The following is a 20,925-nucleotide window of genomic DNA, read 5'->3' on the forward strand; positions in this document are numbered from 1 at the left end:
TTGGGAAATTTTAGTTTTTTTTTCTTGTAAATTTTTGGGTTTTCAAACCCCAAAAAATTTTTTTTTTTTTTTTTTTTTTTTTAGAAAATATTTGAGATTAATAACATTTTTTTTAGCTTTTCTAGGAAATCTTTCAAATCTCAAACTTTAAATTTTTTTGGCTGAAATTTACTCCTTTTTAGGTTTACGTTCCTCTTTAGGTTTAGTTTCTGTTCAGCTGGACTCATTTGTTGTCAACTGCTGCAATATTAATAAATTAAATTAGATTCCTCAAACAAATATGCACCAATAAAACAGAACTTAACTAGAAAGTACAACTAGAAATGTGGCTCTGAAGGTTCAAGTCCATCATTGATTATGATGGACTTGAACCTTCAGAGCCACATAAAGACAGTTACAAAGTCAGCTTTCTCTCACCTGAAGAACATTTTCAGGATTAATAAAGTTCAAACTTTAATGAACATTAAACACTGCTACTGAAAGACATTTTAAATATAAAAAACAACAAATAAAATAAATTATTAAGTCTCCAGTTTTTGGTAGAAAGAGAAGGGAAAGAGAAAAACAATAAATCATGAAAATGGAAATTCTTGAGCTTGTTTTAATTTGTCATGCAATTAACTGACTTTTTGCTAATTTTGACAGGCTAATTAATTAACCACACCACTAGTGGTTAATGTTATGGAGTGTGGTTTAGTGCAAAAAAGCTGCAGGTTTTACTGTTGTGCAATATATTTTCTTTTATATGCATAAAACAAAAGCAAATATCCCAAAATGTGAATGTGGAATTTGTAGAAATTAAAAATCTGTAGTTGCTGTTTCTGGTTGGTCTCTCCCTGAGCTCCTGTCCTTCAGCTGCACGCTTGTCCTATTCAAATGGAGCAACTTGATTTGATATCCGCAGACAGAAACTCAATGCGAGGCTCCTTCTGTGTGCTTATTATGTGGAAATTAAATTTCGCCCTCATAGATTGTGTTTCATGGTTCACCGAGTTATTCGGCAGTAAGGGCTGAAGACAGGCCAGTGAGATTGTTTGGAAATGTCCACCACAGGCAGTTAAAACGGGTTTGCGTTTGTTTACATGTGTGTCTCTGTGTGTGATCGGGAATGTTTATTGAAACAGGCCGCTGCTTTCAAGTGAGAAAGTCTCAGCATTTTCCACTGTGATGGAGAGAAAATATCTGCTGTCTGTTCTGTAATCTTAAAAATACTCAGAGCAAAGCCTGTGCTCATTTTTGGTTTTCAAACCCTTCATTTAGTGTCGCCCGACTGCAAGCTGTCATCATAAAAATACAGCAATTTGCTGCTTAGTTGGTCGGTAAATGAAGTGGTGTGACACTTGAGTCCGCTCGCCGGCTGTCAGATGTGTTTTTATGCGTCACAGCAACAGGTTTTCAGCAATAACCTGACATTATCCATTTTTATGGGGCATGCTCCGCTGCAAATACGGAAAGGCTTAAGTGCTGAAGGTAAGCACTGAAGTGATAAAGCAGAAAAAGTCGACAATGACAACAGCAACTTAAGCAAAATCCACTTTTTGCACGTTTTTGTACGTCCATTTGAATCTCAGCTGCTTCTAAAAACAGCCGAAGTGCTTAAAAGAAACACCCAAAAGTTTTTCAGCAATAAATGAATGTTTTTGGGTGTCTGGAAAATGAGCTGTATCAAAAATCTCCAAATTGCTAAGTCACATTCCATGGGCATTACGGTGTTGCCTAGTAACCCCAGCCAAGCCCAACTGCGTTACCTAGCAACCCAAGTAGAGCTCCAGCAAGTTTGGTCAGCAGGTTTTACCGCTGTATGCACTGCTGTACCAACAGGTGTTTTGTTGTCGACTTGCCATCCAGAAACAAACCGCTGCACTCTTGTTGGTTGTGCAGAAGGCTCCACTTCTGCTTTTCAAAGACGTACATTTTCATGTGCGAGTGTAAAGCTGCCTATTTGGATTTAAAGTGACAAGAGACCCTAAAACTGCTCATTCTGAAAGAGATCAGATTAATGAAAGTGGATTAGGGCCACTGAAAAAATAAATAAATGATGACTTTTTTCTTTCTCAAAATTCTTTGAGTTTTGACTTTTTTCATAATTCTCACATTATTCTAAGAATTATTTTTGTCTCAGGATTTTAACTTATTTTCTCAGAATTTTCACTTTTTTGTCAAAATTATTTTTCTCAGAATGTTTTTTTTGGCAGAATTCTGACTTTAAGGATTCTGACTTTTTTCTCAGAACTCATTTTTCAGAATTTTGACTTTTTTCTACAAATTTCTTTTTCCACATAATTTTGAGTTTTTCTCAGAATTCTGACTATAAGGATTCTGACTTTTTTAAAATAATTTTCTCTTTTTTTTCCTCTAAGACAAAAATCCAAATTCCTTTTATCGGTGGCAGTAATCATCTTCCGTACAACTGCAGGCATAATGAAGTGCCTGTAGCTTGAAGAACTGAAGTTCTGTTCCTCTCACAGACTGATCATAACCTGTTCAAGGAACCAGATCACCTTTAAGTTTTCTCCATCTTGAATCTAAAGCATTATTGTGAAATTTTGGTGCTTTTCCAGCAAAAGAGCCTCTTCATATTAAAAGATGAGCATGTTGACTGACTTCTCGGAGGTCAAGCAGGATAATTGTGTTGTTCCGTGGCAGGAAGAGCGATCCGTCTCCTCCTGCTGCTGCCACACAGAAAGGTCAGCAACAGCTGAAACATCAGGAGCTGCGAAGGCCTTCGGGTCGGCGCATTGGGTTCCTTTGTGATCTCAGATAGATGAGTGAATTGCATCAAGAGCTTGGTGGAGCGCTTTCTCCTCTGGAGTTGCCAGAGACGGTTTGATGTGCGCCACAGCAGCTTGTTGACATGGAAACCGAGGCGGCCGCTGCGCTGACGAGCGTTTCTGCCACCAGTTTTTGTAGAAATGAGCTTCTGGCTTGTTTTTGCTTCCAATGGTGCAGATTTGCTGTCAAGTTCCAAAATGGCAGAGAATCATCTAAAAATCTGCTGAATTCGAGATAAATGATCCACAAATCTGTGATGAAAAGAGTCTGATTAAACATGTTTATGTGTGAACATTAAACCCTTCGCCTGTGATGAAACACTGAGAGGCTGAATGTTTTTAATTTGAACATCAGGATGATTCAGATTACCGATAATTTCATTTTTTGGAAAAATATGGAATTTGATTTAAGATTTTTTTCTGTGGATGATTAAGGACAAAAAAAAAACATGGAAACTATTTTTCCAGATTTTATCTCAAATCCCACTTTCTGAAACATCCATCCATCCATCCATTGTTTTTTTATTCATTTGTCCTCTCTTTTCCTTATTTACTCATCCATCATCCCTTTGTCCTCTTATATTTTCCTCCATCTGCCCTTTTTTAGTCCATCTATCCATCCATCTTCTATTTTTCCATCCTTTTTTCTCCTGCACATATTTTTAATCCATCCATTTGTCCGTCTTGTTTTCCATCCATCCATCACACACAACCTGGAAGAAGCTAGTTGTACAAAATTTTCTGTTTTACATATTTTTATAATTCTGATGACATTTTGGTAATTTAATGTTCTACTCTAACTGGAAAGGCTCACTTCATGTGACTGATTGCTCTCGGTTGAACGTGTGCTGTGTCGCTCCACAGATTAATGCCGACCTGAAACCATCTGCTGCACAACCTGTGGATGACGAGATTTCGGCACATCTGCTGCTGATGCTGAGATCATGGTGAAAGCTCAACAGAGCCAGCCGCTGCAGCGCGGGAAACTGCAGAAGAAGAATGCTTGCCAGAAGAAAGGGGAACTCAAACAGAAGGGAAATGTGGGAAAGAATGAGATTATTGAAAAACGAAAGAGGGACGTAAGAGGTTTTTATCACGGGAAGACGACTGGAGGATTTGGTAAAGGAGATTCCTTCTCCTGTTGCGTTCTGCTGACCCGTCTGGATGAGAAACGAGTCAACAAGGAAAAGAATGCAAAATATAATCTGCAAAAGAGCGTCAAAGTCAAAAAGAAAAAGCTCTCCGTTTCAAGATCGACAAAATCTGGACTTGTGTCAACTTCCACCGCCAATCAGCAAACTCCAGAACCAAAAACCAACCAAGAGGACGCCTTACTCATGCTAGCTTCCCCGGTTGTCGAGCCTCGCAGGCGGAGAATGGCCTCCCTGAACGCCGAGGCCGTCAACAGTTTGCTGCTCTACAGAGACGGCTCCATGATGGCCAACCTCACAAAGAAATCTCAGCCGTCAGGCGAAAACGCAGACGGGGATCCAAAAGCCAAAAATGTTTCTGCAGGGGGGAAAAGAGCCAAAAAACAGAAGGATCAGGCGGAGAGCATCGACTGGTTGAGTTTGCTAGCACCGACGCCGCGACGTCAAGCAGGCCTCACCGCCGCCACGCTGCTCAAACTCACCGGTTCCCAGTACAAAACCAAACGGCAGAAGAAGACCGGTCAGGGCGGCTCAAACGTTGACCCTGTCTGTGGAGGAACAACGCAGACCAAAACGAGAAGACCGCACGCCAAATCAGAAGAGCCGCTGAAGCACAGACAACCGGACGCAGAGTTCCCGGCTCAGTCCAAAATGAGCTGCTGCTGCGGTCTGTGTCAGCCGGGCGCCGCGGCGGGGCACGGCTTCCAGCGCGGCTCGTCGCTGGGATTCCCCTTAAAAACAATCAAAGAGGAGCAGATGGAGGCAGAAGTCACTTCCTGCTTCTGCTGCTCCCAAGAGAGATGCGTGGAGTACTGTCACAGACTGGCCCTCTTCCTGGAGGACAAGACCTTTCAGGAGCCGGAGGACGGCTCAATGTCCGACGTGTTCCACCACCACCACCACCACCATCACCATCATCACCACCACCACCACCACCTCCAGTCGCCCCATTCTGTCGCCCACCCCGCCGCCATTACCATCAGCCCGCACACGTACACTTGCTTCCCGGGCTACTACGTCCACTTTACCCATCCGGACGGCCCGCCGTCGCCGATGGCTTTGTGCCCGAGGAGCAGCAAGAGGCCGAAGCTGCACCCCAGCGCCGGCCCACAACCCTCAGGGATCAGACATCCAGTTTACTGCTGCACTTCAGTGGAGGCGTGCTACGGAGAGCCCTGCAGAATCAACGGCTACTCCTATCCCAGTGTGATTCCTGCCATCACCAGAGGGGGGTGCCCTTACACCCCCAAAGACTGCGCCAAATGCAACCAAGGCATCAAAAGAGGTAGGCAGACATCAGAATGTCAATAACGCATTATCAAAATCGATAACATTTTATTTGTAGAGCACATTTCAGCAACAAGGCAGTTAAAGCCACTTTACATCATAAAAATACAAAGTCACAGTTAAAAATTTAAACTTTACATTTTGTCCTTTCATTGATTGTTTCTAAAGCAACTCTGAACAGGAGGGTTTTAGTCTGGATTTAAAGGAACTCAGTGTTTCAGCTGTTTTACAGTTTTCTGGAAGTTTGTTCCAAATCCGTGGTGCATAGAAACTGAATGCTGCTTCTCCTCGTTTGGTTCTGGTTCTGGGGATGCAGAGCAGAACCAGAACCTGAAGACCTGGGGGTTCTGGAAGGTTGCTATGACAACAGCAGATCTTTAAGCCGTTCAGTGATTTATAAACTAACAACAGTATTTTAAAGTCTATTCTTTGAGCTACAGGGAGCCAGTGTAGGGACTTTAAAACTGGTGTTATGTGCTCTATCTTCCTGGTTTTAGTCAGAACAGCAGCAGCAGCTTCTGGATCAGCTGCAGCTGTTTGATTGATTTATTAGTCAGACCTGTGAAGACGCTGTTGCAGTAATCAATGCGGCTAAAGATAAACACATGGATGAGTTTCTCTAGATCACGGTGAGACATTAGTCCTCTAATCCTGGAGATGTTCTTCAGGTGATAGAAGGCCGACTTTGTGACTGTCTTAATGTGGCTCTGAAGGTTCAGGTCAGAGTCCATCACTACTCCCAGGTTTTGGGCTGATCGCTGGTTTTTAGTTGTAATAACTGAAGCTGTGCATTGACTCTAGTTCGCTCCTCTTTAGGTCCAAAGATAATAACTTCAGTTTTATTTCTGTTCAGCAGGAGAAAGTTTTGGCACATCCACACATTTATCTGTTCTAAGCATCTGTTCAGTGATTGGATGGGGTCAGAGTCACCTGGTGACATCGTGATGTAGAGCTGTGTATCATCTGCATAGTTATGGTAGCTAATCTTATTTCCGGTTATGACCTGAGCCAGTGGGATCAAATAGATATTGAACAAGAGGGGTCCAGGGACTGAGCCTTGGGGAACACCACATGTGACTTATGTCCGCTTGGAAGAGAAATTACCAACTTAAAGAAATGCCTGCTCTTTAAGGACGATTCGAACCAGTTGAATCAATATTACAATATTATTGTTTATCACGATAACTTTATCGTCCAGCAAAATTTATTGTGACAGACTTAGACGTCACTCTGCAATGTTTCCTATTTCCCCAAACATACATTTCCCCAATATGATTTAATCTGGTTTCTGTTCATGTAACTTTTACAAAAATATGGGGTTTTTCCCATACTTATTAAAACTGTCTTCATGTCGTGACCGAATATGAGTCAGAGATCCTCCCCCCACTGCTGCTGCTGCTGCTGTCTGCAACAACCAATCAGAGCCAGGAGGCGGATCTTAGTGCTGCCAATCCATCTCTGGTTTGCGCTGCTCAGTGTGTGCTAATGGTGGAAAAACTATTTACAATTACAAGAAAACCATTTATCCATCTACACCTACTAAAAAGATGCACTTTTACTTTACAGTATTATTTACAGTATTTCTTGTGACTCATTTTAATGTAGTTTATGTTTATAACTAAATTGAGCAATCGGTATTCCACATTTTTAAAATAAATTAAAGTTATAATTTGATTCCTTCTCCCCACATTCCTCATGTTTTATTGTTTTACGCTTGCAGAAAAAGATTTTTTCTAATAATTTGCATATAAGGCAAATTATGTGTACCACAGATTGTTAGGAGTGGATAAACTAATTTCATTTTTACAAATTAAACTCCTCACTCCCTCATTCCTTATCTGCCTCTGAAATATTCTGTTTACAATGTTTTTTAAGCACCTTGGTTGTGGTTGAACATTATGATTCATGGTGGCAAATGTAAATGTGTGAAACTGAACTCTGAGGTAGAAAGGTGCTGCAGCTCATGTCATGATGCTTTTGTGCGTTTTTATCTCTTTAATTCGGTGCAGTTATTCCACCTTTGACAACTTAAACGTCACTGGTTATTTATAATTGATAAAAAATCAGGCGATAAAGTCAGTGTAAGTGCTTTAAAAGCTCTTAAAAGCAAGCCAGTAGTCATTTAGAAAACATTCCCATCGCAGTTGGATTGTACTTTTATGTTGCATGTTTTAATTGCAAGGTTACTTTGAATGCATTTCCTGTTTGGGCAGCCAAAGCGGTGCAGTGCGCTAAGAATAGCTGCCTTATCTGACCCTTCATAGAATGTCAGTCAAATGGGAAGTTGGTGAGAGAGAGAGAGAAAAAAAAATAAAAAATCAGAAACAGGGCAGGACCTCTTTTGTCTCGGATTGAATGCATGCGGCTGCAGACTGAACCGAAACCTGGTGAGCCGACTGAATGAGCTCAAGTCGAGAAATTAGTCAGAACAGAAACGGTGGATGTGTACGTGAACGTTTGTGTGTTTAAAGCACCTGAATGTGACCTCCATTTAAAATAACAAAAAAACAAAAAAAAAACAGGCTTATTTCCTCTGAACACTGAAGTCGTTTGTCACTTTCTGCGGCTCGGTGTGTGAACGCTCGCGCTGTCGTCTACCGCAGGGCCCGACTTTAATCTCAGTGGAAATCTCTGGCCCTGTTCTCATGAGACGCTTAAACACTGGAAAGAACAGGTGTGAGCAATAATAAAGGTAATGATGCCTGAGCTTTATGCAGCAAATTTTCACGCTGTTGAGTCTGTTGGCGTGCTGTCACACTGGGGCACAGAAATGGAAAAGGAGATATTATTTAAATGTCATTAGTAATTCCTTTTCTTTTCATATTCTGACACGTCTGCTGTGGAAGTAGCTGGCGGTCGGCCCACGCTGCGGTGTCACTTTACCGCCGCTTATTCTAACTTTTCTGGGAGATGTTTTACAGATCTGGTTTGTGTCTCTTTAACTCTCCTGTCAGTTTTGTGGCACCTCTGGACGCTTTGCATGAATAAAAAGCTTTTTGTTTTAATTCCTTGCATGAATGCAAATGTTGAAAACTTTATTCTGAAAAACCAGCTTTTCTTCTGGGTAGAACATAATTATTTGTCTATAAATAAATGCAAAACGTAAGGATTTGTACAGTTTTGGCTGAATTACCGCTCTGAGTGTGGTTTTTACAGCAGATGGCATTTTTTGAGTCTACATGTTCCAGTTAGCGATTAATCATTATAGATTATTTCAAAAATTCATTCATCTAAATGAATTTGGGCTGGGCAATAAAACAATAACGATATATATTGTGATTCAGACATGATCAATATCAATCGATAATATATCTGATATAATATTCAATACTTTTTTTACTCGAGTAATTTCTTGGACGGCTACTTTTTACGTTTGAGTAAAAATATGTTGAAGTAGTGCTCCTGTTAGTTGAGTACCATTTTTAGGTATTTTGCCAACGATTAATCGTTTCCTGCTCCTCCCTGCAGAAGAATACTCGCCGAGCCTCGGCGATCACCACGGCCCATCCTTCATCCCCATGTGTCCCAGCCCCAGAGTCCTGACTGGCTGCCCCGTTCCCACTGTGCCTCCAGCCGGCCAATCAGTGCCCCACGTCCAGACGCCGCCCTCCGACCCCAGCCGACCCCAGCCGCCGCTGCAGGTGGCGAAGGAGTGTCCACAGAGTGCCAAGCCGCCCAGCAGCGGCTCGAGGTCCGGAGCCCGCGGCGGCCTGGCCGTCCTGCCTCTGAACCGGGACAAGAACCAGAGGCTCAGCGCCGCCTCGGTTGGAGGGCAAACGGTTCCCAAGCAGCCGAAGAACAGCCGGCAGAAATCCACCAACGGCTGGAGGTCGCTGGGCCAGCCCTTTGAGAAGGAGGTCTTTGTTGTTGTAAGTAGAGACAGTCGTGCCAAAAGTATTTTAGCATCCTTCAAACATTCTCTATTAGATTCAAATTAACTTTCTTTCTTCCAGCTGGAGGAAAAATGTTGGTAAAATAAGTCGGATTTGTTTTGTATCCACTCACAAATTAGCCTGGACACTGCAAAAACACAAAATCTTACAAAGTATTTTTGGTTTAGTTTCTCTTGCAAATATCTTAAGATGTTTGAAATAAGACAAAACTGACTTGTAGGTGACTTTTCAGCCAGATTTACATGCTTGTTTTAAGTAAATACTTTTTTAATATTGATGAAAAACTACTAGTTCTTTCTGATTAGAGGGCTGTCTTTTATTTTAAAGAAGGAATGAAGAGATTATTTTATTTTTGTCTGGGTATTTTCAATCAAAATATTTGTCATGATTGTTTAAAGGTTGCCTTTCATACTTCAACAATTTAGGATAAATTTACATGCTATACAAACATGTTCATTACATTTTTTTTGCACTAAATTATTCTTAGATAATGAGATTTTAGTCAATTCTGCCTGTTTTGAGCTGTTTTAGGGTCTCTGTCACTTTAAATCAAAATAAGCTTCAGCTGGCCACCCCCGAAACTCAATGTTTACACTTGCGTGTGAAAATAACTGCAAGCAGATGCACAATTACACAACTGCACATCTTTGAAAAGCAGAAGTGGAACATGCTGCTTAACCACCAAGAATGCAGCAAGTGGTTTAAGGATAGTAACAAAACACTTTGTCTTTTCCAGCAGCCATTGTACAGCGCATGCAGCAGTAAAACCAGCTGAACAAACATGCTGGGGTCCCAGTTGGGTTGCTAGGTAACAGGCCTGGGCTTCTGGGGTTGCTAGGTAACGACGCAGCGCCTGTGGAATGTGACTGAACAATCAGAAGGTTTTTGGAATGGCACCAAAAACATTAATTTATTGCCATAAAATGGCTGGATGGGTTTTTCTGAGTTATTTTGAGAAACAGTTGAGATCCAAATAAAAGTACAAAAACATGCAAAATGTAAACAGTTCCTCTTTAAATAAACCGGATGTTTATCCAAATGTTCCTTTAAAAGACAAAATAAATTTCTCCAGCAGCTTGCCTCTAAGGTCTCACTGTGTTTTTGTTCATGGGTATTTTCTGCTCCCTGTGTTTTCAGGGAGAGGAGGCTCCGGTGTTGAGGAAATGCTTTGAGGGAATCCGCAGGGACGGCGACGAGATTCGCGTCAGAGACACGGTTCTGCTGAAGTCTGGGCCCAGAAAGAAGTCTCTGCCTTACGTGGCCAAGGTGTCTGCGCTGTGGGAGGAGCCGGAGTCAGGTATGTCTCCATCACACAGGTGAAGGAAGCTGAACTGGTGAGGGAGAACTGACCAGTCTGTGTTTCCTCAGGAGAGCTGATGATGAGCTTGTTTTGGTATTATCGTCCAGAACACACGCAGGGAGGGCGCAACCCCACCTTGCACTGTGAGGTAAACGGCTGCCATGTTTACAGTTACACTAAATAAAACCAGCTAAAATGAGCATGACTGCGTGACAGAAGAAGACACTCTGGCTATGCAGAAAGTAGCAACTAAAAGGAAAAGCTGGACTTTCCTTCTTTTGTGCTAACTGAGCGTCTCTCTGCAGAATGAGATCTTTGCCTCCCGTCACCAGGATGTCAACAGTGTGGCCTGTATTGAAGACAAATGCTATGTCCTAACATTGGCACAGTATTGTCGGTAAGAAGGGCATCTTTTTGTGTTTTAGTATTTTTTTTAATTTTTTTTTTATTTCAGACGTTCTACTGATCAAAAAATAACATTTTCTGAAGCGCTGGACAATAAATCAATAACAATATAGGAGATTTAGGCAGATGAAAGGATCAGCATCAACCTCTCACAGCCAATTAAGGAAAATTTATGGAATCAACTAACTCGCTCACTCTTTGGTTACCTAGCAACAACTTGTAGAGTAACTGGTGGTTACCTAGCAACAACTTGTAGAGTAACTGGTGGTTACCTAGCAACACCCTGCTGAGTAATTTGCACAGCAGCAGTTTAAAGTTTCACCACAAAATAAAAAACAGTAACTGTGGATAAAAGAGTTTCCAAACTAGTTTCTAGTTTTAGAAACTAGTTTCGGTTTTAAACTAGAAACAAAACTAACTTTCTAGTTAGCTTCTACACTAACTAGAAACTAGCTAGTTTCTAGCACAAAACTAGCCAGGAACTAGTTTAGAAAATAGAAGCTTGTTTCAGTTTTAAACACAAAACTAACTTTCTGTTTAGTTTCTACACTATCTAGAAACAATTTCCTAGCTAGAAATTAGATTAGAAACTAGAAATTAGTTTCTAAAGTAGAAACTAAAGTAACTTTGTAGTTAATTTCTAAACTAAGTAGAAACTGGACAAAAATATGTAACATGTTGTGTTTTTGCAGTGCACTGAAACCTTCCTGTGTGTGTTGTGTGCAGATTTTGTGCCTTGGTAAAACGCCGCAGGGAGGGCGTCTGCGACAGAGCCGCCTCCCTCGTTGTGCCGCCCGTTCTCAGCAACGCCATGCCCACCCACCACTGTGTGCCCGATGACGTCGACCCAGAGCTGGTTCTGTTCTGTCGACACGTCTACGACTTCCGCTACGGACGTCTCCTGAAGAACCTGCAGTAGTACGCGGCGCTGCACAGGAGCGGATCGTGTGACCTTACTGTCATCCTCCATGAGTTTTAATCGACTTCTTACGGGGAATTTAAATAGCTTTGAACTGTTTATGTTTGAACACCTTGCATGTTGCTCAGCAGTCATCTGACGTGATGCATCAGAGTTACATGGCGGTGTGAACGGCCTGTGGTGATGTAGCAGCTGTCTGAAGAACATGGAAGTTACTCTGCTGTAAAAAAAAAAACGCTACTGTAGCTCTTAGAAATGTGACGTTTGACAGACCTGCAGCTGATGTTTCCTGTGAGTGTTGCTGCCGTCTGCCTGGGGGATATCAGACAGCTTTGATCATTTTTACCGCATCTCATCTGATTTTCCTCTGATTTGAATATGCTAAATATCACAGAATCCAAGAGTGGATTTTACTGGCTTGTCTTAAAAGTCTGCTTTGAGTTATAGCTAATTATTTAGCTTTAAGCTGATAGCAGTCAACTTGCGGAGTTAAAACTTGCTGCTGTAGTTGGACGTCACAGAAAAGTTGTTTTCAGGTCAGGACGCATCCACAAGGACAGTTTCATTTAAATAAATCTGCCTTCTGCTGTTTTAACACATATGGAGCATATTAGAACCTCCTGATGTAAACTTAGTGAGAAAAACTCAATGAAAAAGATTTTCAAAGTCACAACAGAGAAAATAAATCGATCAAACATCAACAAACCTTTATAACGACTCCACATCTCTAGTCTCCTCTCTAATATTTCGAACCTTCATTTTCTTTTCTAATTAATCAAATACATTTTTCAATTAATTGATTGATTGATGAGTGACACTTGATTGCACATAGATGGACTTATTATCCTCCAATTTATTTAATTTTATTAGCTTTTTCTATAAAACAAACTTTTTCATATGTTAACATTTTAAAAAGTTAAAATATAATCTTTTTCTATAAAGTTCCAGCTCTAGTATATAAAATATATATAATCAAGCTCTTATTATTTACATATTTACATTTTTTAAAAATTGAAGTGAGCTGGAAATAAACAATGAGGGAGGGCTAAAAGGTTGTTTTTATTGAACAATCATGTAGACTAAACATTTTAACTTAATGAATATATAAATTAAGTAAATAATCACTCTTTATGGCATAAATTTGATTTATTTATCCATTTACATTAGCTACAGAACAAATCAAGCAGAAACAACTGCTTGGCTGCAACATAATTTAATAATAATGTTGCAATCTCATGTTTTTATGGTACTTTGAGGCTCCAATCTACACAAATAAGTTGAAAATGTTTTATTTATTTAATTTGGACAGCAGCACAAAGTCTGAACATGAATGGATGCAAAGTGACCCGGTCAAGCATTTATTCCCAGAAAAACATCATCAGTCAGCAGATTTAAGAGTTTAATTTAAAAAGTTTCAACAAAAGTCTTCCAATTGGTTTTTGGATCTTTCTTTTTTTATTTATTTTACTGATTAAAAATTGACCAATTAATTTAACCTGAAAATGAGAGAAATTCAGTTTTATTAGGAAGCTGTCGCTGTGGATGTAACCTGAACTCACCTGAGTTTTCAACAACAAATATAAAGTAGAAATGCAACAAAAGATGAAAGTTTTTCCATCATATCTACAATTAGGTATTTTACTTAAAGCCGATTATCGTTCGGCCATTTCTGCCTCCTCACAGCGTCGTTCAGTGAGCTGATATATTCTGTGTCTCATTTAAATATGTGATGAAGACAAATTTAAGACTTGTATTTATTTCTGTACGGCCAAAATCTAACTTCTTTTAGACTTTTAGATGATACAGCTTTCATTGTTTGAGTTGCAAAATGAGCCTCTAAGGATTTTTTGTCGACATGTTAAAGTCAGAAGATGAACCTGCAGGACCAAAATGTACTTTGGTTTCATTCTCCTTTACAGAAGAAACTTTTTTCCTCTTCACCTGAATGCTACAATGATTTTAAACCCACCTTATCGTTTTCCTGTGCCCTTCAAGTAAACTAACTGACAAGTAACTTTTCAGCAAGATGTAGCAGCTTGTTTTAAATAAATAATTTCTAAATATAGATGAAAAAGCACTAGTTCCACTGGCAGATTATTTCACTTAGAACATTTATTCTTATTAGTAAAATAATCTGCCAGCGGAACTTGACCTGGGTTGCTAGGTAACAAGTAGCGCTTGGCTGGGGTTGCTAGGTAACGGCGCAGCGGAATATTCTAGCATTTGAACTAGCACTTTTTCACCAATATTATTGACTGAAAACAAGCTCCTATATCTTGCTAAAAAGTTACTTGTAAGTTAGTTTTGTCTTATTTCATCTGTCCTAAAATATTTGCACTGGAATCTAGACCAAATTAAGCACAATTTTAATAACTCGACTATATCTGATGGCAAAAACATGATTTGGAGTGAAAACGAGTCTCAACAGAAAGTTTTGGAAGCTGCGTGTATTTCAGGTGTTGCTAATAAATTGGCTGTCAGCGAAAACTTAAACGAGTTAATGGAAAATTTCCACAAAAATGTTTAAAAACATTTAGTTTGAGTGATGCTAACTCTCACCTCTAGGTGGCAGTATTTCTTACTTTTACGGAACTGCTTCCTCAGCTTTACTTGATGTCAAGTTATAATCCATGATTATTGCTCCGAGTAACAAAAAGTCACTTTTAACATTATTCATAAGCGCAAATGTTGCAAAATTTGTAATTTTTAGTTACAAATAATAACAAAAACAATCTGAAAATCCTGAATGGACTGATCAAAGTGAAAAGATGTTAAAGAATATTTAATTCCAAGAAGTACTTAAAACTATTTAATATTTTAGCCTTTTTTGAATGAGTTTTGTATCAGTATAATCTGTCACAACCAGCCCTTTAAGGACATTTATGATTTAGAAATAAAATAAGGACTTTGTTAAAGTTTGACGACACTGCAAAACGGCACCCTGCACTATTAATCTACAACGTTAACGAAGATGCATCTCGGCAAATTATTAAACAAAAAGTTAATTTAACAATTTATTTATCTTCTTGTGTAATTCTGATGGTATAATATAGTTTCACTGCATTTAATCAGTGTTTTTCTGAGACCCTTCCTCCTATCAACACTCATGTTTATTCATTCATTTAATCAGACGCAAATTTAAAGGGATTCTTCAGATTTTTGCAAGTGGGGTTCTGTTGAGAGAGCATGATGGGTCAGTAGCTTACCTGCAGCAAGTAACTCGGCTTCTTCTCTTTACATAAACACAGCTTAGTTTTCTTCTGAATCTGAAGTTATTTACACTGAAAACTGAGGTGGTCTCTATAAATTCTCTTGTGAAATTTTAAGCGCGTGTTGCCACAGTAACCACCTGAAGGGGAAATGAGACGGTGTAAGAATCCATATTTCACCTTTAAGTTGCTGTTAAACTTCTGTTTTTACCTTTTTTTTCTTCCATTATTCATATTTTAAAAAAGGTTAACTCTGCAAAATGACAGAAAGCGAACTCACAGATAATCTGTAATAAGGAATTATGAGATTTTCTGTCTCACTTGGCTCTCTGTGCCTGTTTCCATTAACTTCCTATTCCAGGAGTTTACTGAGGAGAAGAACGTGTCGTCTGAGTAGTTTCCCAAATGCCTTCTTTGTTTGTTGAAAGACCCTGGTCTGATCTTGAATCAAAGAAATGTTTGCACCAAATAAATAGACGAGAGTAGAACTCATTCCCAGGTGTAGAAATACCTGAATGTTAGTCCTTGTGTGGATCTTCCTTTGTATTCTTTGCATGGAAATATCTTGGAAATATTAATCACATCACAGATTATTTGTATGGATTCAAATGAACTTCTGTAACATTAGATATAAGATATTGTAATAAATAATATGAGTTCAAACTTTGCATCTCATCTTTTCGTTGTTCGTGTGGTTGTCTTCAGCTGCAGGAATCAATGTTGTCCACATGAGGGCGCTATCGGACAGAGATTTAAAGAAGCTCAACAATACACTTGAAATAAGTCAATCATTTTTAAAATAGGTTAAAATTACAGAATTTTTTTCTTTCAAAATATAAAAAATGTTTGCTAGTGGAATGAGTAACTTTTTATTTTTAAAATCTACATTCAAGAATTATTGACTTAAAACAAGCTTGCATATCTTTCTGAAAAGCTACTTATGAGTTTTATCTTATTTAAAAATTTACTGAGATATTTGCAAACATCACCATGTTTAAAGAAATGTAAACGGCATATTTATATCAGCACAAACAGAATGACTTGGCTACAGTGGCCCACTCAAAGTTCAGACTTTGAGATGCTGTGATGAGATTTCACCACAGCTGTGGATACCTCAATGTGTTTTTGCTGCAAATGTGCTTCTTCTTGCTACTTGATTAGCTTAAACAGCAGAAAAACTCACAGCTCAGATTCGACTGACTATGAGGCGTTACCAGTGTTAACTCAAAGCAGTAACCAACCAACCCACCATCCAACCCACCAGTGAACCAACCAACCAACCCACTAGACACCCACCTACCTGGCTACCCACCACACACAGCTGGCTGTGAGCCGTTAGCAGTTCTAATTCAAAGCAGCAAAGACGAGAGGTGGATCATCTTGAAAAATTAAAGAAGGAGGCCTCCGTCGACAATCAAGGTTTTGTGATTATGTACGAAGTTTCAGGTGCTGTTCAATCAGACTCTGAAGTTTACAAGTGGTGACAAAATGATGTAAGTGTTTGGGTTAGGAGGCAGAGAGAGTCTCTTCAGAGCATCGGCTGTTTTGATTATCCATGTACATCTGTTTCCAGAGTAGCTTATCTATGATATTCATTTAATGAATTTGTGAGTTTGCTGCTTTAACTGCTAAGATCTTTCTACTGCAGCAACGTTTCACTCCAGCAGACCATTTTGCATTATTTTATTTAGTTTCTTCTTATTAGAACATTAATATTTCATGTTAGGTTTAGTGAAGGCTTTTCTTTTTGTCCCACTTCCTCGTCTTTTCTTCATCACCTGATAGTTTCCTGTTGCTACTTTTCCTGTGTTTATTTGGCACAGTGAAGTTATTAATTTTTTTTCAGTTTGCAGGAAGGTTGAAGTGCCCTTACACTGCAAAAACACAAAATCGTACCCAGTATTTCTAATGCAAACATCTCAGAACTTGAAATAAGTCAAAACTAACTTATAAGTAGGATGTTAGCAATATTTAGCAGCTTGTTTTAAGTAAATAATTTCTTAATATTCACTAAAAAGTTTTTCAAGAACAAGATTTTGTCACTAGTTTACGTTATGTTACTGTTTCTCTCCAAAATTAAGTCACTAAAAGACTAAAAAACAGAAACTAGTCTTGGATTTAATGTTTTCCTCCAGGCTTCCTCCTGTTAAATGCGTGTTTTTCTTTCCACTGTCGACACGTGGATGCCCAGTGTGACGCGTTGCTGCAAACTCAGCGACTCGCTGCAATCAATCAACCACTCTTGCCACATGCCGGTTTAGGAAGACGGGTTGCTGCGAAATCAGGGAATCTGTGTAATCTGCTGGTTTTTCATATGTAGTAGATTTTTTTTTTTACTAGTGGGAAAAACGTACTGAGCTTGACTGCATAGTTTTATAACAATGTGTATGTTTTAATTGTAAACTGGTACTTTATTTTGTAAATAAACTGTCAAAAAAATCTGAGAAAAATTGGTACTTGTGCTTGTTACATTACAGATGAATTAATTTAGAACAAGACATTTGTCCCATCTTATAAGAGAAATAAGTGGAACTAATATGTTTTCATTAATATTAAGGGATTATTGACATAAAATAAGCTGCCATTTCTTGTTGAAAAGTTACTTGTATATTTGTTTGGTCTTATTTCAAATGTTCCAAGATATCTGTACTAGAAACTAAACAAAAATACTTGGTAATATTTTATGTTTTTGCAGTGTAACGTTGTGTAGAAATGGAGAAATGTGAAAAGTCTAAATGTTTTTTAAAGAACAAAAAAGTTGATGTTCAACGAGAGAGAACCATGCATCATTTGCCACAATTATGCCACACTTTATGTTGGTTTGTAATATAAAACAGTTTGATTTATGTGTGAAAATGTGAAGTTGTAAAGGTGTGAATACTTAAGCAAAGTACAGTATTTTTTTGTCTAGTTTCTAGTGAAAATATCTTATTACATTTGAAATAAGTTAAAATTAACTTTTTCAGCAAGAAATAGGAGCTTGTTTTAAGTAAGTAATTCCTTAATGTTGGTGAAAAAGTTCTAGTTGAGCTCGTAGAATATTCCATTGCGCTGCTACCTAGCAACCCCAGCCAAGCCCTACCCGTTACCTAGCAACCCTACTCTAGTTCCGCAGGCAGATTATTTTACTTTTTCACGAATATTAAGGAATTATTCACTTAAAACAAGCTCCTCTATCTTGCTGAAAAGTTATTTGCAAGTTTGTTTTATCTTATTTCAAGTGTAATAAGATATTTACACTAGAAACTAGACCAAAATACTTTGTAAGATTTTGTGGTTTTACAGTGCACATTACATTTATGGTTAAAATCTGTGAATATACATGATTTTTTTCTTTACAACTGGAGAGTTTCCCACGTGTCAGAACTGCCGGGGAGGTGAAGAAATGGCTACAAATGGGATTTCCTTTCTTTCTTGCTTGCTCTTCAGCTCTAAACACGAAGGGTGGCAGCCGCAGGTGTATCCCAGTGGAGATCCTGAGGCGTCTAAATTGCACACTTATAAGGCCTTTCACCTTTCATCTACTGACTGATTCTGAGCTAGCGGTTCTCCTGTTTCTTCTTGTTTCCTGCTCTCAGCATGCTATCACACACCGATGAATCACAGACAGCAGAGCATATTTATTTGCTGTTATTATTTTTAGATTTATATATTAGAAGAGTTCATTTTTTCAATGAATTTTCAGGAGAAGCATCCCTAATGTTTGTGATTGCTTTGTGAAGATGTTTGGTAATTACTTCCCAACCTCTTCCCTCAGGCCATCAGTCTGTGCAGCTGTGACTCCACCACAGGAGGTTCCAGTTTGCTGGAACAAAGTAAAAAAACAGCGGCACAGAGTGCAAACCAAATGTCTGTCAAATGTCTTCTTCCCTTCTAAATACCCTGAAAATTTGTTAGAAAAGTTTTATTTTTGTTTCTTTTTTGTGTGTCTTTGTACATTAAAGGGGATCTATATTAATTTCACATTTTGCATGTTTTTATATTTCCATTTGGGTTTCAACTTCTTCAAAAAAAAACAAAGCCAAAACACTTTAAAAAAAACATCCAATAGATTTTTGGCAAAATGTTAATGCTTTTTGGAGTCTAGAAAACGAATCAGAATGCGCCATTACCTAGAAACACTAGCCAAGTTCCAGCACATTTGGTCAGCTGGTTTTACAGCAGTGCACTGTACAACGGCTGCTGGAAAAGATAAGTGTTTCGTTGTTGATTTACCATCCAGAAACCACTTGTTGCATTCTTGCTAACTTTGCAGGAGGCCTATTTTATTTAAAGGGGACCTATTATGCAAAATTCTCATTTTGCCTGGTTTTATATTTTCATTTTGGTCTCTACTGCTTCTAAAAATATTGTAAGCATAAAAACCCCCATAAGCCCAAGGTTTTTGGCAGAAAATTGTTTTTTGTTGTTTGGAAAATGAGTTGTTTCAAAAACCTCCTGATTTTGGAATCACATTCAAAGGGCACTGTGCTGTTACCTAGCAACCACAAAAGCACATCCTGTCACCTAGCAACCCAAGCTGAGCTGCAGCACATTTGGTTAGCTGGTTTTTATTGCTGTATGCATTGTACAATGGCTGGTGGAAAAGTCAAGAGTTTTGTTGTTGACTTAAAACTCTTTGCATTCCTGTTGGTTGTGCAGGAGGCTCCACTTCTGCCTTTCAAAGATGTACGGTTGCATAATTGGGCATCTGTTTGCAGTCATTTTCAGGTGCTGGTGTAAACATTGAGTTGGGGGTGTGGCCACCAGCAGCTTATTTCAATGTAAAGTGACAAGATGCCCTAAAACAGCTCAAAATAGACAGAACTGCAACTAAAACCTCATTTTCTAAGAATGGTTTTGTGGAAAAAGCTGAAAGGAACATGTTTTGTATCGCCCATAAACCTAACCTAACCTGTTCAAGGAAGCATAATAGTTCACCGTTAAGCACAGACTTCAGAGCGTTAGTCACTCCTTCAGCTCTTTTCACTGCCTTTCTTATGTCATTCTTCCCATCTATCATCTGTCTGCAGTTAAGGATCACTTATTCTTAGAGTTCAGAGCAGCAGCAGCAAGAGCTTCTCTGCTGAGAGCGTCATCATCTCTGCGGAAATTGTACAGAAATGCCACTGCGATGACATCTGCTCACTGAGACCGCTGAACCAGAACATAGCTGCATTTTTATTTTCATCACGGATGCTCACGCTGCCATCAGATGTCTGGATATCAAGATGGAGGGAGATTTGCAAACAATGCTTTATGCCTGGCCGGTTTCAGTTTCATCTTCCACTGAAGCGACAGCGGCTCCACTTTATAATATGATACAGCAGTCGTCTTTTTTAATCTTCTTCTGATGTAAACTCTCATCCAAACTGCAGTATCAGCTTCACACAGATGCAACTTTCCCATATTGGTAAAATTCATATTTGAATTAAACCCTGCTGTAATAAAATGCAATGAAAGCTTTGCTAAGACTTGCTCATCTGGTTATATTTACCCAGAATCTCCTGTATTAATTTGGTAAACTGAGCTTTCTGTGTTATTCTCATACTGAATCACATTATTAACTTTATTCAGCAATCTGTTTCTGCTCCGATGTATTCTGTAAATCTGAACAACAGAACAAAGCTGCTAACCCTAAATCTAATTCGATACAAACTGCTACTTCACTTCAAAAACACAAAATCTTACCAAGTATTTTTACTCTAGTTTTTAGAGGAACTATCTTAATTAACTTATAAGTAACTTTTCAGCAAGACATGGAAGCTTAATTTAATTAATAAATCCTTACTATTGATGAAAATGTGTTAATCCTATTGGCAGATTATTTCACTTGTAATATGGGAGAAATGTCTTGTAAATTAAATAATCTGACATGTTTTGTCATCAAGCCTAAAAAAACCTTGAAGCTGAAAAATTGTTTTTAATTATTTTTTTCTGTTTCAAATCTTTTTTTTCCTAGTTTCATTTTTTTTTTCTTTTAAACAAACTTTATGACTCAAATGTAGCTC

At 38.7% G+C, this 20,925-nt stretch overlaps 1 protein-coding gene across 3 annotated transcripts in view; it reads left to right on the plus strand.

Annotated features, from left to right (window-relative positions):
• Positions 1–12,435, plus strand: part of bahd1 (bromo adjacent homology domain containing 1) — a 33,701-nt gene extending 21,266 nt beyond the window's left edge. For 2 of the 3 annotated variants that reach the window (XM_015044298.1, XM_015044297.1), the window contains 6 exons: positions 3,636–5,207; positions 8,678–9,078; positions 10,240–10,399; positions 10,471–10,550; positions 10,708–10,799; positions 11,534–12,433. In XM_015044298.1, the coding sequence (XP_014899784.1) occupies positions 3,716–5,207; positions 8,678–9,078; positions 10,240–10,399; positions 10,471–10,550; positions 10,708–10,799; positions 11,534–11,726 (2,418 nt within the window). In that variant the 5' untranslated portion in view covers positions 3,636–3,715 and the 3' untranslated portion in view covers positions 11,727–12,433. Of the gene's footprint in view, positions 1–3,635; positions 5,208–8,677; positions 9,079–10,239; positions 10,400–10,470; positions 10,551–10,707; positions 10,800–11,533 lie in introns of all 3 variants that reach the window. The other variant, XM_015044296.1, reaches the window with a different exon arrangement.
• Positions 12,436–20,925: the final 8,490 nt, after the last annotated feature.

This window comes from Poecilia latipinna, unplaced genomic scaffold, assembly GCF_001443285.1.
Source record: "Poecilia latipinna isolate Pla-1442-1.1 unplaced genomic scaffold, P_latipinna-1.0 Scaffold667, whole genome shotgun sequence".
Taxonomy (NCBI): domain Eukaryota; kingdom Metazoa; phylum Chordata; class Actinopteri; order Cyprinodontiformes; family Poeciliidae; genus Poecilia; species Poecilia latipinna.